At 40.1% G+C, this 17,530-nt stretch overlaps 1 protein-coding gene across 1 annotated transcript in view; it reads right to left on the bottom strand.

Annotated features, from left to right (window-relative positions):
- itih5 (inter-alpha-trypsin inhibitor heavy chain 5) overlaps positions 1 to 17,530 on the bottom strand; it is a 43,511-nt gene that overhangs the window by 13,601 nt on the left and 12,380 nt on the right. The window contains exons 6-8 of the mRNA XM_068059791.1: positions 12,894 to 13,057; positions 12,378 to 12,494; positions 1,237 to 1,408 (exon numbers count right to left, since the gene is read on the bottom strand). Coding sequence (XP_067915892.1) covers positions 1,237 to 1,408; positions 12,378 to 12,494; positions 12,894 to 13,057 — 453 coding nt within the window. The remainder of the gene's footprint in view (positions 1 to 1,236; positions 1,409 to 12,377; positions 12,495 to 12,893; positions 13,058 to 17,530) is intronic.

The following is a 17,530-nucleotide window of genomic DNA, read 5'->3' as shown; positions in this document are numbered from 1 at the left end:
GCAAAGTAGAATTTTGAACAAAACTACCATCATAGAACCACAGAGTTTCACAGAACAGAAAGTAACCATTTGGCCCATTGTACCTGGGCAGGCTTTCTGAAAGAGCTACCAGTTCTAAACAGATGTGTTTTATTTTAATTTGTTCACTTATCTGGGTAGATATTTGGCAAAGGAAATAATTGTGAGATATAGGCCTTGACTTTAACTCGGGGTGGTTTTGGTTTGCGTAGAGGGCTGGGGCGAGCGCCAAGCTTGCATTCCAAGGCCTGGTGAGATTTTAATTCCCGGGTCTCATCTTCACTGTAAGGATGGGACTCCAGCCCAAACCTGGCAGGAATCATTGCCTGGCTGGTGAGCAGCAGAAGGAATTCAGCCGGCATCCGGGAACCCACAGGGTTAGTGCCCATCATGGAGGTAAGACTCGGGAAGAGGAATTCCAATCGGTGAGAGAAAGGGAAGTCTGGAGCAAGGGATTCCTGGCCCCTCAGAAACTGTAACCAGTGGATTGAAGAAGTAATTGTGTTCATGGAAAGGGTTTATGATTTGTTTTAAAAAGAAGCAAATTCGTTTATTCATAATTAGCTTATTTGATTTATTTTTAAACTGAGTATTGATGCTGCCAACAAGGAACTGGCTTGGAAGGCTTATTGGGCCTGACAGTGAGCAAGCTGTAACACTATCAGCAGATATATTCTCAAGGGTGTTTGAATGATTGTGTAGTTCCGATGTTGCCACAATCACAAGCTCAGTAACTCCAATGGCCAATTCTCTCTACTCCTGTCCCTATGCTGGATGTTAAATATTCTGGAAAACTATTTGAAAAACATAATGGATCAAAAAAAAAACCCATGAAGTAAGTTGAAATTGATTATAGTTCTTGCCAATATTGTAATGTACCAAGATGTGGAAAACAAAGGTACAATTTATGAATATTAAATTGGCATCAACAACAACTAATAATTTGTCATAGATTTTTCTATCATGGCAGGAAAATATTTTTTCACTCACTTAGTTTGCTAACTTATCACAGTTAAATTATAATCATTTTTCTGTAGATGGAACAGGGCACACAAGAGATGAGTTACCAGCTCAGCACAAGCTCATTGTTGATGCCAGACAAACCTGGAGGCCTCCATTGAAGCAATGTCCCAAACACCAAAAGGCAAGATTTTCTATTGGAGATGAGAGATCAGAAAGAAAGTTTTCAGAATTAATTTAAAACACAGCCCCTTTTACCTCCTGAAGGTGACATTAGGTAGATGTACTTCCTGGCATCTCTTAGCGTCTCCCGGACGACAGGGACAAGTTTTCCACGTTGCCAGACCTTGACACGGCTGGAGAAGTTGATGATGTTGAAGTGGTCAATGGATCGAAGGTCATTGAGGATGGTGAAAAGGGCATCTTTGGTCTGACAATATACACAATGCTTGGTGGGAAGGCATTTTTTAAAGTCAATGAAAACTTCTTTCTGCAGACTTTGGTCACATTTTATTACAGTATGCACTTACTTACAGATTGATCATACTATTTGAAGACTTCTCACACACACCACCATATTCTACAAGTTTTATACCATAGAACTTGTGTTCTGAGACCATTAGGGGCACAGCTGCTATAATTATGTGATTTATATGGTAGCATAGTGGTTATGTTACTGGCCTAATAATCCAGAGGCCTGGACTCATAATCCATAGATGTGAGTTCACATCCTACCATAGCAGCTGGGGAATTTAAACTCAGCTAATTAAATAAACCTGGAATTTAAAAAAAAAAGCTCGTGCCAGTAATGGTGACCATGAAAATACTTGTTGTCAGGAAAAACCCATCTGGTTCATTGATGTCCTTTTGGGCAGGAAATCTGCCAAACTTATCACATCTGGCCTATTGATGACTTTAGACCCACATCAATGTAGTTGACTCTTAACTGCCCTCTGCGATGGCCCAGCAAGCCACTCAGTTGTATCAAAACTGCTATGACCTTCACGTGGACTGCAGCAGTTCAAGAAGGTCACACACCACCACCTTCCCAAGGGCACTTAGGGATGGGAAATAGATGTTAGCCACGCCAGCAATACCCACATTCTGTGAATGAATTTTTTAAAACTACAGGCTATGAATTAAATGCTCTTCACCTGGAATGTGCTCTGGTTATAAGCATGTCTTTATTACATACCCAACCTATAACTTCTTTAATATTTTGAAAGGTGTGGCATCACTTTCTCAAAACATTCAGTGGCAAGTTTATAAACCTGGATTCACAAGGCACAAGTCAGGAGTGTGATGGAATATTTTCCACTTGCCTGGATGGGTGCAGCTCCAACAATACTCAAGAAGCTTGACACCATCCAGAACAAAGCAGCCCACTTGATTGGCACCCCATCCACAAACATTCACTCCCTCCACCACCGATGCACAGTGGCAGCAGTATGTACCATCTACAAGATGCACTGCAGCAATGCACCAAGGCTCCTTAGACAGCACTTTCAAACCCACGACCTCTAGCAACTAGAAGGACAAAGGCAGCAAATGCATGGGAACACCACCACCTGCAAGTTCTCCTCCAAGCCACACACCATCCTGACTTGGAACTACATCGCCATTCCTTCACTGTCGCTGGGTCAAAATCCTGGAACTCCCTTCCTAACAGCACTGTGGGTGTGCTTACACCCCAAGGACTGCAGCTGTTCAAGAAGGCAGCTCACCACCACCTTCTCAAGGGCAATTATGGATGGGCAATAAATGCTGGCCCAGCCAGTGACGCCCGCATCCCATGAATGAATTTTTAAAAACCTACTCGCTGTGCAAACAAGCTTTTCCTCATGCAGCCATTGGTTAGTTTGCCAATCACCTTACATTGGTGTCCTCTGGTACTCCACCCTTCCATCAACGGGAACAGTTTCTCCCTATCTGCTTTGTCTACACCCAGCATGATTTTGAACACCTCTATCAAATCTCCTTTCAACCTTCTCTCCTCTGAGGAGAACATCCCTAACTGCTCCAATGCATCCACGTAACTGAAGTCCCTCATTCCTGTAACCATTATTTGCAAGTCACTGCTCAGTATCATGTACAAATTTTTTCCAAACTAATCGGGACATTTAAAGTATTTTCTCTTTCAAATGCTCTAAGTTACTGAAACTCTTCAACTATCACTAAGGCTGCCAAGTCAGGTTTCCTAATAACATGTCAGAAACAACCTGGAAGAAGTGGTTTCACACCAGCAGGTTTGGTCATTGGCTGCAGTGTCAAAACAATAAATGCAAAGCCCCAACTAAAAAGTTAACATATCAAGTGAAACAAATTCTGGTTGCCCGCTCTACAACCCTGTAAATTTACTGCTGAGAATGAACCAACTATTTTGCATTAGAGCAGAAAATTCTGCAACTGCACAGCAGGTCTGTCAGCTTCTGTAAAGACAGATGGGGATCCTTTATCAGAAGTGAGTTAACCTGTCTTTTCTCTTTTTGGATGCTAAAGAGCCTGCTGTATATTTCCAGATTTTCTGCTTTTATTACAGATTCACAATATTTACTTTTTGTTATTTTTATTTTTTCTTGTCTTTGTTAAATTGTTTTGCTTCCGTCCAGTAAATTGTTTAATAGTGGGTAGTGCTTTTTGAAGAAATATATATTTATAAGTTTTGCAAAACTTTTGGAAGGTGTTTAGAGTTTTATTAAAAAATCTGTAAGGGTTTTCTCAGATTTTGTGATGAATCAATGAAAATCTGCACGAATTTCTGTTAGGGAGTAATTTCGTGGGAAGGAAATGATAATGAAAGACAGATCCCATGACAAAGGGAATATTAATTGTGCTGTTCCTAGAACATTAATCATCATTTTCAGTTGCAAGTAATTAGAACTCCAGTCCAGTAGAGATTGATTCATCAAATACTTTGAGATTTGAATTCACGGGAATGTCAACTTATCGAGAAAACCAAGCATCAATACCAATATGTTACACAAACTATTATGTTTTTCTTCTAGTTTATGGCATGTATAATGTCAGGGGAGCAACCTTGGACATATTATAGTTAGCCATTTTCTTGATTTCCAACCTCTGATTCAAAACAGTTACTTCCTAAATGCAAAATAACAAAGGGATGCACGTATTGATGGACCATCGGACCTAATGGGACATATAATGTTTCTATTGCTGCACTCCCAACAATGAGGAATAATTTCCTTTAAATTTCCCAATTACACTTAATTCACCTATGCTGCCATGCCAATACAAAGTATTTTCAGATGCACTAAGTGGTCTGACTCCCAAGTACATGGAAACATAAATAAAAGCAAAATGCTGCAGATGCTGGAAATCTGAAATAAAAACAAGAAATGCTGGAAATACTCAGCAGGTCTGGCAGCATCTGTGGAGAGAGAAGCAGAGTTAACGTTTCAGGTTCTGATGAAAGGTCACTGACCTGAAACATTAACTCTGCTTCTCTCTCCACAGATGCTGCCAGACCTGCTGAGTATTTCCAGCATTTCTTGTTTTTGTTTATACATATTAGCTGGGGCTTTGTGTCTCTACGCTCACTGCAATTTTCTGTCCATTACTGAACAACGGTGTTGCTATTCTTTTAAGTTGCTTCTGCATAATAGTAGTTCCACTGTTATATCTGTATACATTGATATGCAAATCTAGTTACAGAAATAACTCTCCCAGGATTCTTTGACAGCACTTTCCGAATCCACGACTTCTATCATCTAGGAAGACAAAGCAGCAGGTGCATGGGAACTTCACCACATCCAAGTTACTCTTCATCATACACCATCCTCACTTGGACACATATCGCTGCTGTGCCAAAATCCTGGAACTCCCTACCTAACAGCATTGTGAGAGCACCTTCATCACACAGGCTGCAGTGGTTCAAGAAGGCAGCTCACCATGAAGGGCAAGTAAGGGTGGGAAGTAAATGCTGGCCTTGACAATGGTGCACATATTCTAAGAATGAATATATAAAATGAAAAAATCTATGACACTGTTGGAAGTTGAGAATTGTTGGGATGATGGCAAAAACTCAGTTCTGAAGGTATATCAAACCAATGTATTTCAATGCATCTGCCATCTAAGATTCTGCTGGGGCATTAGTCTTAACAGACTGATGTAATCACATAATTGAAGATGAAAAGACAAGTTTAAAACAAAATAATGTGATAATCCAATCTACCCCACATTACACCCGGCAGGCATGGCTCAAATTGGTTTCTTCCTAAACTTTCTTTTCTATTCCTAGCAAGGCAACAGTTTCTGTGAGAAGGTTGATCGCTAAGAACCAAAACTGCATCCTTTTGTGCATTGTAAGTGGAGTAGTGTGCCATAAACTAATAGTTATTCCCTAATCATTCACCAAATTGTACCTGAACTGTTCGCAACATCCTCCTGGCTCCAAAATATTGGAAAATACCATGTCATTAGTTCAGTGTATACAGGCTAAAACTAATGGTCAGATTTATTTACAAGTAGAATGTAGAGAATTAGGCTACAGCAAGCAACAGAAAGCATATTATGTACATAGGGTACATTACTTACTCTTAAGTGATTCTGCCCTGGTGATCAGAGACGAGTAGCATTTTACTAGAGTTAAAATATTTTTGGCCCCCTGGTTCAATCTGACCTTTGTACCCTTGGGAAGCTCATTCTGCTATTACTGGGAAATGCGGTGGAAGATATCGGCCTAACTAATTAAATGATGCATTTGTCACCTTTAAGCAACAATGTATAACAAATTGCTAACACACAGGTATTAGCAGTGCTAACCGAGAAACAGTAAATGCAGAGTGAACTGAGTATCATGGTAATCGTGATGATTATTGGCAGTGCCCTACATATGGTAGGTCCTGTGTGGAGTTTTTCTGTAGGAAATGGCACAAGCCTATGACCCTGTACAGTCTCAGTCCCTACAGCATTTCTCTTCAGTCATTGCTGGATGGTTGTGCTTGGTCCTTATGTGCTGCTTGACAGCCATCACATTACTTCAGATAGTCTTTTGACCAAGACATGAGCATTAGAAAAGCATCTCACATGCAATGCTCGAGCTTGTAATATGGTATCTTTTCCCACAACACATATCAGCAATAAAGCAGGCAGAAACTACTTATCTCAACTGCAATTTGATGGTGATAAATAGATGGGAAATCTATGTTGTTCCACACCTCCAGCATTACTGTTTAGCAATCCTCAAATAATGCAGGCATTGCAGTTAATGCCAGCAGTAATTTGTCAAGCTTAACTGTTAATATAATGGACAAGCAAAATGTATCAAGCAATTTTAGAGAGAATAAGGATAATTCCAATGAATAGGGATAATTTGTATGATCACAAAGGAGTCTAAGAGCTGGAAACATTTTAATTATAGATGACAAGTGAAATGCTATGTTAGAATGCAGCAAGGGAAATATTAAAACATGTTATGATTATATTAGTATAAAGAATAAAGTGACATTATCTTCATGACTGGTTACAAGACATAATAATTCCAAATCCTGCCTTGCCATCCTTTTTAATGAGCATCAAACACTATTTATTGCAGATGCTTCTGTTTGTGTTATAATTATATCCCTATTAAAACTGGCAATCAATTCAAATCAGCCTGACAGCAATACATACCCTGCTCTGATTTGGAGATGACAAATATTGCAAATGACATATTTTCAATTTCTTGAATTAAGCAATTTATTCTCTGAATTGGTCTAACAGCTGTCATTTGTTAAGCAAGGACTCAAGAGCTGACACCTACCTTGTCTTCTCTTACAGACTTTCGGTTGTCAGAAAATTAGTCATGCATGAGAAAATGCCAACAAAGAGTGGAATAAATAGGCAAATAATTGGCCTATTTTTACCGCCTTTCTTACTTTGTCTGGTTTTCCCAATTCAACATGAAATAATCTCAGAGCATTGGTTTTCGGTTTGATAGAAATGAATGGAGAACTCTACCATGGGACTCTGGATCATTAAGTGTTGCTGTATTTCATATCCATATGATTAGAGTGATTACAGAAATACAGGTCTGGAGTCAGAGGTGGGATCTGAGGAAGTAAAAGTTGAGTACAGGGGGAAAAATGCGCTTTCGAGAGGTTAGTAATAAATCGGGCGGCACAGTGGCGCAGTGGTTAGCACCGCAGCCTCACAGCTCCAGCGACCTGGGTTCAATTCTGGGTACTGCCTGTGTGGAGTTTGCAAGTTCTCCCTGTGTTTGCGTGGGTTTCCTCCAGGTGCTCCGGTTTCCTCCCACATGCCAAAGACTTGCAGGTTGATAGGTAAATTGGCCATTATAAACTTCTCCAAGTATAGGTAGGTGGTAGGGAAATATAGGGACAGGTGGGGATGTGGTAGGAATATGGAATTAGTGTAGGATTAGTATAAATGGGTGGTTGATGGTCGGCACAGACTCGGTGGGCCGAAGGGCCTGTTTCAATGCTGTATCTCTAAACTAAACATATGTTTCTGATATCTAGGATGAAAAATGTTTAAAGCACCATCGTTATTACAAAATGACTCAGTGATAAATGAGCATATCATATTGCACATGGCATGCATATAATACAGAGGTTCAATGTAAAAGCATTTCCCATTGAATATTCTAATTTTGGAATGATGGTAATTGACTCCAGTCAAATGCAATTTTATAGCTGAGCAGTATTCTGATCCAAGCACTGAATTTTACAACACCAATTTTCTTCACATCTATTACCATTGTATAGAATTCTTGATCTAAGCATGGCATTTTAAGTACAAAATCACAATGTAAGTATAAAATTATTTTCAGTTGCTCCATTTTTAAATCCTTAGCATTATTTGTCAGCCAGGTTGAGTTGGTGGCACTCTTGCTTCTCAGTCAGAAGGTTATCAGCTCAATTCTCATGATGAGAACTGAAGGACATATCCCAGATGGACAGTCTAGTGTCGTACTGAGGGAGATTAGAAGTGCTGTCCTTTGCAGGGAGATAATAAAGACCCTATGGCACTATTTGAGAGAGAGAAGGGAGTCTTCCAGTCTGATCTTCTTACCACCAACTGGTTATTCATCTCATTGCTACTGTGGGACCTTTCTGCCAGTTAAATGACTGGTGTAGTTGTCCCCATAACAGCAGTACTACCCTTCAAATGTAATTAATTGTGTGCAAAGCACTTTGAGACATTTCTGATCGATGTAATAAGGCACAATGTAAATGCAATTTCTTTCTTTTCAATGTTGTAGGCAATCAACCTGCTAACAATCTTCACTTCATAACTATAGTACATTTTATAAATGTAATTATTGCTATGAAAAGTATTACTTTTGTAGCAGGTTTTCTGACCTGTTTTATTTAGACAGTATTGCTAAATGAATGAATTGTGATATCTGGATTTTTGGACTGGTTAATTTTTACTTATGGTTTATTTAACTTCACATGCAAAGTCCAAATCCTTTCTGGACACCTCTCTCCTTCTCTGACAATAGGTTTTCTACAGAGATCAATTTAAAACCCAAAGACTCCTACGACAACAATATGGATTACACTTCTTCCCACTCTAGGGCTAGAATTTTTACAGCTCACCGCCAAGCAGCAGGGCGCACGCGTGGGATTTGCCTCACGGAGACACCATGATATTTCGCACGGCAGCTCATTTACATGTCCAAGGTGGACTGCCCAGCCCCGATGATGCAGTGGGGCAGGCGCTCCGTCCCCGGCAACGGCATCGGCGCCACTATGCAGGCAACAGTGCCATTTTTAAAGTGCTTCAGGCCCTACCATGTCATTTAAATTTTTAAGGTGACAGTTTTTTAAAAAGTAAAATTAAAAATGTATTCAGAGTTCCAATCCCCTCTCCCATGCCCCCAATGATTAATCCATTTGTTATTTGTCCTCTCCCCCCAAAAAAAAGTATTCTCGAGCCCTAACCTTTAACCCCTTCCCACCATCCCTCCACAAATGACATTAACTTTTGCCATTCCCCCCCCCTCTCCCTGCCTGAAATCTTCACTCCTCCCCCCTCCCCACCAGTGTCCTGTCTCAGATCTTGGATGGAGATCCGAAGGCGTGGGAGTTCCTGCACCCAGCCAGAATATCGGAGCAGGACAGCTATCATGAAAAGGTAAGTCTTTATTCATGTAATTTTAATTAATTAACATATTTTAATTAGGTCCCTATCGCTGAGCGGTAGTGGGGGTGGGTGGGGCCGCCACAAGGCCTCACCGCCACTGGTAATATGGGACGGAGCCTTCCCAGCGCAAGGCCCATGTCGGGCCACTCCCACAGGTATTTTCCGGGCCCCCTCACCATAACCCCTGACATCAGGGGGCTGGTAAAATCCAGCCCTCGATTCTGTTCCATACTCCAGCTACATCCTACTGCTCTGATGACTCTACTTTTACCACCAATGTTTCTGAAATGGCCTTTTTCCTCTGTTGAATTTTATCCTGTTGTCGAGAATGCCCCTCACAATGACTGAACCCATTTCTCAGGCCATCTTCTCACCCTCCTTTCACAATAATAAGAGTCCTCCCTTCCTCAACAAGAGTCCTCCCTTCCTCACCTTCCACCCACTAGCCTCTTTGCTCACCAAATCATTCTCTATTTTCACCACATGTAACATGATCCCATCATAAGCCAGCTCTTCTGTTCCCTAGCCTTTTTGATTTTCCTGATGGACCTTTCCCTCCATTTATACACTTATTCATTCTTCCACAATCCCAACTTCCAGCTAACCTTCCCATGATACTTTCATGTGCAACCATTACAGTTGCAAAATTGCTTATTGATCTCTTCACAAACATTCATCCAAGATGCAAAACACTTCTTCCATCTGGCACAGCAATTTACACATACTTCCAATCTGGTGTACTGGAATCATTGCTCATGATGCTGTTTCCTCGACGCTGGGGAGTTCAAACACAGCTACCACCTTGCCGAATAACTCCATCCTGTCTGTAGGCGTGATCCTGACCTCTCTGTAGCTTGCATGTTAGCTGAGGTTCTCAATCCCATCCTGACCTCGCCATCTTTGGTCACCCACACTGTTTCCTGCCAAGCTAAATGCACGATTCAGGACACTATCTCATCTCACTCCTAGGCACTTGGCAATATTCTTTTATGAGGATTGACATTTTTTTCAATTGCAAAGATTGGCTAGCTCACCCATTTTCTTAAAGGAAGAGGGTTCTGCAGATACATTTGGGTTCACCAGCACTGGGCAAGGGTTGATGTCATGTGTGCAGATCCTTGCTACATTGATTTGCACAGAGATGCAAGTTAAAATATATTTGTTTCACTCACTTAGAGGTGGAGGACTTTACAGAGGGAATTCCAGAACTTAGTCCCTAAACAGCCACAGGCACAGCAAAGGAAATCAGGGATACTCAAGAGGCCAGAATTTACACTGAACAGTATTGGCCCCTGTGAATAGTAATTGCTTTCCGAATTAACAGAGGTCCATTCCAGTCACTCTTCACTTTCTCTAGTTTACTGACTTTCAATCCACCTCCTCTTATACCATTCCTTCCTACCTGTGGACTATTTGCCATGTGGCACAATATCAAAAGCCTAGCTGAGATCTAACTATATCACATAAATTGGTGATATCGTGAATACACTTGCAAAGAAAGTGTGTTGTTGAACAGTGTAAAGATTGACACCTCTGCAATTTATTATTTTTGTTTTGTAAATGTTTAGGCAGTAACAATTTCCTGGTAAGTGTACAGATTATATAAGAAAAATTACAATTGAATGGCACAATTACTTGGCTAACTTTGACTTGTATTAATTCCTAAGGAGAAGCTTGCCAAACACAACAGAATGTTAACAGTTTATTTGGCTTGTAACAGAGACAAAGACAAATGCCAAGTCTTTGCCTGTTAAAAGTTGAGGACAGCAGTAGCAAAATTCAGCAGAGAAAGCCACAGAATATTTGACACATTAAGTACTTGTACCAAAATGAGCTGCTAGAAAATAAGAACGATGTCAGTATGGGTTATTTAACACTTTGGGAAAGTGAAACATTTTCACATTTAATGTTGTGTCGTTTGTCTCCTGGTACCTGCTGTCTGCCTAATGAGGACTTAACTTACTCTTGTCTAAAGACCAGTTAGTTACTGTCCTCCTTGTACTGAGTCAATCTTCAGGACAATATATCACCAGCATTCATACTAATGCATCAAAGTAGAACTGAGTGGTTTAGATACCAGCAATTGGATAGCCAGCAAAATAAGTGATGGTCAAAGTCAATAGGGAGGAGCTTTAGTACAAAAAAAATCAGGTTGTTTGGAAGCGGGTGGAGGGGTGATCACTTTAAAATTCTGAACCCTGACCCCAACCCACCCACTTCTAGTTTTTACAGAGGCAGGTCAAGGGATAGGCGGCCAACCCCTCCCAGTAGTGGGTTGGCAACTAAAATACATTAATGAGACTGGTTGCCTCTGATTTAACCTGCTCAGCAGGTTTTACAGTAAGCAGCTGTGTTTCCCAGGGTTTGGAAAACCCAACACCTGAAGCAAGGTGAGGGCAGTTTAGGGCAGAAGGTAAGAGCCTTTATAGCACTGCTTGTTGGCCAGAACGAGCTACAGTCCTTCCCCTGGCCCTGCCCAGCTGCCCCTACATTAGACTCTGCCATACAAATGGGGCTGGAGATCACAGCCTCACTCCCAGGATCGGCCTCACATCCCAGGATCAAGAATAGGACCCCTCACAATGCCTGGGATCAGGAATCGTACTCCATCCTCCTCACCAGGATCAGGATTGGACATATCTCATTCAGTGACCTGCTCTGAAGTGCACCCCGCCTGATTGGAAGCAAAGCCTATCAGCCAGGCTGACTTCAAGGCTGGGAACCTGTCAGGGTCAAAAGACGCACTCTGTGGAGTTAAAACTCCAGTTGAAATGGCACAGTATGCGGACTTCCTGATTTTCCGTCTGAAACTCCAGCCCCCGCTCCCCCACCCACCCCGCACCTACCTACCTAACCCGCCTCTGATAATATCCAGCCTAGTAGCTCAGGTGTCAGCCAATGGCTAACAGATGGAAGTTATTTACTAATTCCTGTATGGCATATGAACTGTCTGTGACAAACAGACTGAAAATATCTATCTGATCAATGATTATATCATGAAGTGAGCATATTATCCTCATTGCATTTAAAAAGTATCTGGTTATGCAGGTGTAGTGCCATAACCTACAAGCCTACAGACCAAAGAGCTGGAAAGTGGGATTAAGCTGGATAGCTCTTTTCCAGCTGGTAAAGACACAATGGGCCGAATGGCCTCCCTCTGCACTGTACACCTCTCTGATTCTATGATCAGCCTCATGATAATAGTAAATGATGGTTCAGTTATACACCTGGAAACAGTTGTTATCTAAGCATGATAAAATTGATCCCTTTATCAAAATAAAGAAGTATACCTGTTTGATTTTTTTTCCAACCATTGATCCACTTGTGTCTATTACAAAAACTACATTCTTTGGCACTGGAGGGAGATCCTTGGGTGCAAAGTAATGAACAAAATATCCATTTTGAACCTGCAAAATAAGGATAACCATATCAGCATTTTCTTTTTCTCCACATGGTTAAAAGCAACAAGATATAATTGGTTCATTAGTGTTTGTAACACAAGTGGGGGTGGGGTGATGAAATAGAATAGAAGAATCATGCTTGGAATATAATTTTAAAAATGGATACAAAGTAAAATTTCTATGGCAGAATGTTACAGACGGAAAGTACACAGGTACTTGTTTGACATCCATAAACATTGACTTAACCTGTGAACCAAGTTAAAATGAAGTTATTTAATTTAAATTATGTTCTTTATAATAATGCTGCAATGTGTCAAAGTAGGGACTCTGGAATATTCTATAAATAAGAACATATACCCTTGGGATACTCTAGACACAGAATAAGGAAAACATTAACAGTAATACCTGAATATCGCCAACTCCCAATTCTCTGTTCACATCATATCTCATTATGAAGTCACCGAAAACTCCATTGTTACCGATTCCAGCTTGCTGTCTAATAGATGGGCTGAACCTTATGTGGGCTGTTGTTCTGGTCCGGTTGATATTAGTGGATGGTGGAGATGAGGCTTTAACTGCACAGGAGGGAAACTTTGAAGACTTAACTATCACTTTGTAACTTGAAATGCATGTTTGTATAACAATTACACAGTTTTACAAAATAAAATGTAAAGTATCATTTCTTGGTTTGAGGATGTTAATGCAATACCAAATAAAATCTAACCTTACATATTCCATAACGGAACCTCCCAATTCAGAATGCTTTCAAATACAGTGGATAGATATTCCATCCTTTAATCACAAACCTTACAGGCAAATACCTTCCTCTCTTATCACCAAGTCTTTTTAAAGTATTGTGTCCAGTTCTGGTCACCATGCTTTAGGAAGGATGTGAGGGCCCTTGAGAGGATGCAGAGGAGATTTACCAGAGTGGTTCCAGGGATGAGGGTTTTTAGCTACCAGGTTAGCTTTGAGAAGCTGGGGTTGTTCTCCTTGGAGATCTGATAGAGGTGTACAGCATTATGACAGGTTTAGATAAGGTAGACAAAATAAAGCTGTTCCAATTAGCTGATCGTACAAGGACTAGGAAACACAGATTTAAGGTTTTGAGTAAGAGATACAGGGGGGATATGAGAAAGAACTTTTTTACGCAGTGAGTGGCAATGACCTGGAACTCACTCCCTAGAAGGGTGGTGGAAACAGAGACGAGCAATAATTTCAAAAGGAAATTGGATAGGCATTTGAGGGAAATAAACATGCAGGGCTATGGCGATAGAGCAGGGGAATGGGACTCACTTAAGTGCTCCACAGAGAGCTGGCATGGACTCGATGGGCCGTATGTTCTCCTTCTGTGCCATTATGACCCTAAGTTATTAAACCTCATATATTCAAGGTATAATATTAGGTCCATATGAAATATAATTCTTGTTTATCTTATGGAGTGAATTTTTGAGCCAAGCAAAAATGAAACTTTACGAGCTCCGCTTTAGAACATAGTTTGTCAAATGAGATACTTTCAAAGGTTGTTTAAAGATTCTTTTTTAAGTAATAACTGTGAGGCTTCAACATTTTTTCTGAATCCTCATCCTTTCATTTCCTGAAGATATTGGGGTATAATTCCATAGCCTCTGCTTCCTCATCCATATAATTAGTCTTCACACTAAGTTTGGCTTCCCTGGTCAGTGGTTTTATGGTTCAGACTCAAGTTAAAACTGCAGCTGGCACCCAATCACATTATCAAACCATGATCTGCGTATTTAAAGAGGGGCCCCATCAGCTTCACGGAGAATGACTTTGCCAACTGCTAAGAAGTGCAAGTCAAAATCGAAATTGGCACAAAGCAGGCGGGTAAGGCAGCAGTGGAATCTTAACTATTCACCTGCCAGCTGAGTAGGATTAAAATCAACACCCTCCCCTTCCCCCTCCATTTAATGCAGTTAACAGGTTACTGAACAAAGTTAATCCACAGGGCTTGGCCATCTAGTGAGGACACATTATTGGAAACATACAGTTTCTGAATTGTACGAGACTAGGCCTGCTTATGAGTACAACAATCAAACTTTTGAAATGGAGAATGATTGTATTAAACCAAGTGCATTAAAAAAGGAAAAGTGTATTTACATACTGCTTTATATCTCTTGGGATATCCCAAAGCATTTCAAATATAATGAATTACTTTGCAGTGTAGTTGCTGTTTCTATGGTAGGTGAATTAAAGACGTATTTAACTGGTTTTCACTCAGCCATTCATGAACATCCAAGCCTGAAACCCAACGACAGGCCTTCTGTTATTTTCTATAATGTATATAAAAGACACTTTGTTTCCATTTTTCTTGTTCATGAGAAAAAGTTAACATTACAGTTAAAATTAAAACAAACATCATTAACAGATATGGCTTGATTGTAGAATTGAAGAGATCACAGATAATGAAGAACACTGGGCAATTCACATTACATGTGAATTGCCATTCATTTATGCCAAAGCAAAAGACCAAAATATGCTTGTCCCAGTGTAACCAGCTTTTGTATTATTATTCCAGGTACAGTTATGGCTTTTTGTGTAATCAGATCCTATTTGTTTTCCGTTGAGCAGAAGAAGCAGAAGCTCAAGAATTACACAGCAGTAAAATGAATGGGGTGAAACTTTTAGCACAAGAAAGTACAGGACAGGGAAAAAGCCATTTGCCCCATCAAGCATACTCTTTCCAATAAGCTGTGCAAAATTTACACTACCATGCACTCTTCCAAATGTATTAAAGCTCTAGGGGTAATAACGAGAAAGTCTCTGCTCTGGTTAAAATAGATCAAGTCCCTCGTTCATCCTACAGGGGTTGCAGTTTGAAAGGAGGTGGCAAGCTTGGAAGGATTGCTTCAAAATTATTCTATTGACCACTTCCAAAATGTGAAGCCAGAAAGAGAAACCAAGAAATAAGAAAATGAAGGGGACAGGAGCTATGATAAATGTGTTCAGCCATTAAGGACCTTCAATTACTTAGCTCTCATTTTAAGGAAGAACAAGTAGTCAAAACATAAAAATTCTTCATAGGAAGAAAATTTGGAATGAGGCAAGGTCATTCAGTAACCTTACACAATGCCTGACTACCTAAATGATATAACCTTCCCTCTGATAAAACTCCACTGTGAATTACAGATTTATTACCATCTCAATAACCCTTAACTGATTTTCTGAATAACATTCATTCAGGTCAGCTTTAAAGGTATTAATTGACCCAAAATGAGTTACATTTTCTGGTACCGCACTCTGTTTAGTTTGCTGTTATACTGTTTAATTAGATCAGATAGTTATCTATCACTTCCTATTATCTTTCCATTTTCTCTGTAAGAATATATTTCAATATTAGTCCATTTACAGGCTTTTCAATCTTTATTGCCTATGGTGTAAAGAAAAGTTACTCAATACCTGCTAACCTACAACAAAGAATTACATTTAAATCAGATCAGTTGTTAAGGCTGGCTCACAAGTGGAATAAAGTTTGTATTCCACAGTTCGCCATCTAGAGTTCTAGGAAGAAAGAATTTGCATTTATCTAGCATCTTTCACATCTCCAGGATGTCCCAAAGTACTTCATGGTGTCATAAAAGTTTTGTTTAAAAAAAAAACTGGGAACACAGTGTGCCTTTAAGATCTGTTGTTTTCTGTGGAGAGTGACTGCAGAGACTTGTTGTGGTATTTGAAGTCCAGACTGCAGGGAAACTTGGATCCAAGCAACCTGAAGGTTTTACAATTGTCTTGTGACTCTTATTGTTTGTAAAACAAAAAGGCTTTCAGCTTTCAGTTCTGCAGTGAGAGAGACCAGAGAGAAACAGAACAGCTAGCAGTGGCTGGAGCTGACCAGAGAAAAAGATCGATTCTCTCTGAAAATAAGCTCTCCATTTCAAGGGAAAAAGTGCTACATTTAAGGTGGTTTTGACCTGCCTGAAGAGAGAGGAAGAGACCCAGAGAAAAGAGGAATTGCTACACTCTGTGGAGAAACACTGCTTTGGAGAAATGAAGCCTGTGTTTTGGGTGTGGCAAGTTGCTGTTGTCTCCAGTAAAGAATCCCTGCCTCGAGAGTGAGTTCTGTAGTGCTGTGCTCTGTGGAGAAGGCTCCTTTGCTGACAGTAATTCCTGTTGACTTTTGTGTTTTGGAAGTTCCTGAACTCTCAAAAGTTTCTACTGTTAGACTGCTACTTTAAAACTTAAATAGACCTGTTGCTACAACCTTTTGCTGAAAGATCTGTGTGATGACAGCCCATCATAGACTTTTCATTAATTTTCATTAATTTCACCTGGAGAGACGCTGAGTGGCATCTGACTAATTGACTCTGGGACACTTCGCTAAACCAGGAAAATACTACCAGGAGTTACAACCCAGTTATTTTATTATCCTTAAGGAACTGTTATAAAATCAATATAACCATTTTCCTTGGTTAACCATTGGTAATTGAATGTATGTATATGCATGAGGGTTAGGAAGATTAAGGAGTTATAAAATCTTTTCATACATATAAATTCATCTCTATCATTTAAAACTTGGTTTATTAATAAATAGTTCATTTTGTTGTTTAAAGAAACCTGGTTTGTTGTGATTTATTCTGGGGATAAATAAAGTGATTAATTTGGCTATTTTTCCGGTAGGTGGGAAACTTTACTAATATGCTGTGACCTGTGGAGTAGTGGGACTGAATTAGCAATGCATTACTCTCACCTTGGTCGTAACTATAGCCAATGAACTACTTCTGAAATGAAGTCCCTGTTGTAATGTAGGAATATACTGTGGCCAATTTGCAAAATCCCCACAAACAACACTGAGGTAAATGACAAAGTTAATCTGTTTTTGGTGATGTTGGTTGAGGAATAAATATTGGCTTAGATAACTCCCCAGTGCTTCTTTGAATAGTGCTGTGGGATCTTTTGCACCCACCTAAGTAGTGGACAGCTTAATGTCATCTGACAGACAGCCCCCTCATTACTGCACTGATGCATTAAGTGAGAATATGGCCTCCAAGGCAAAGAAATTCATCTTGTGTCAGCAACCTGCG

This window comes from Heterodontus francisci, chromosome 27 (genome assembly GCF_036365525.1).
Source record: "Heterodontus francisci isolate sHetFra1 chromosome 27, sHetFra1.hap1, whole genome shotgun sequence".
Classification (NCBI taxonomy): Eukaryota; Metazoa; Chordata; class Chondrichthyes; order Heterodontiformes; family Heterodontidae; genus Heterodontus; species Heterodontus francisci.
Note: the sequence above shows the minus strand (reverse complement) of the source record. Positions and strands in the feature narration are given on the sequence as shown.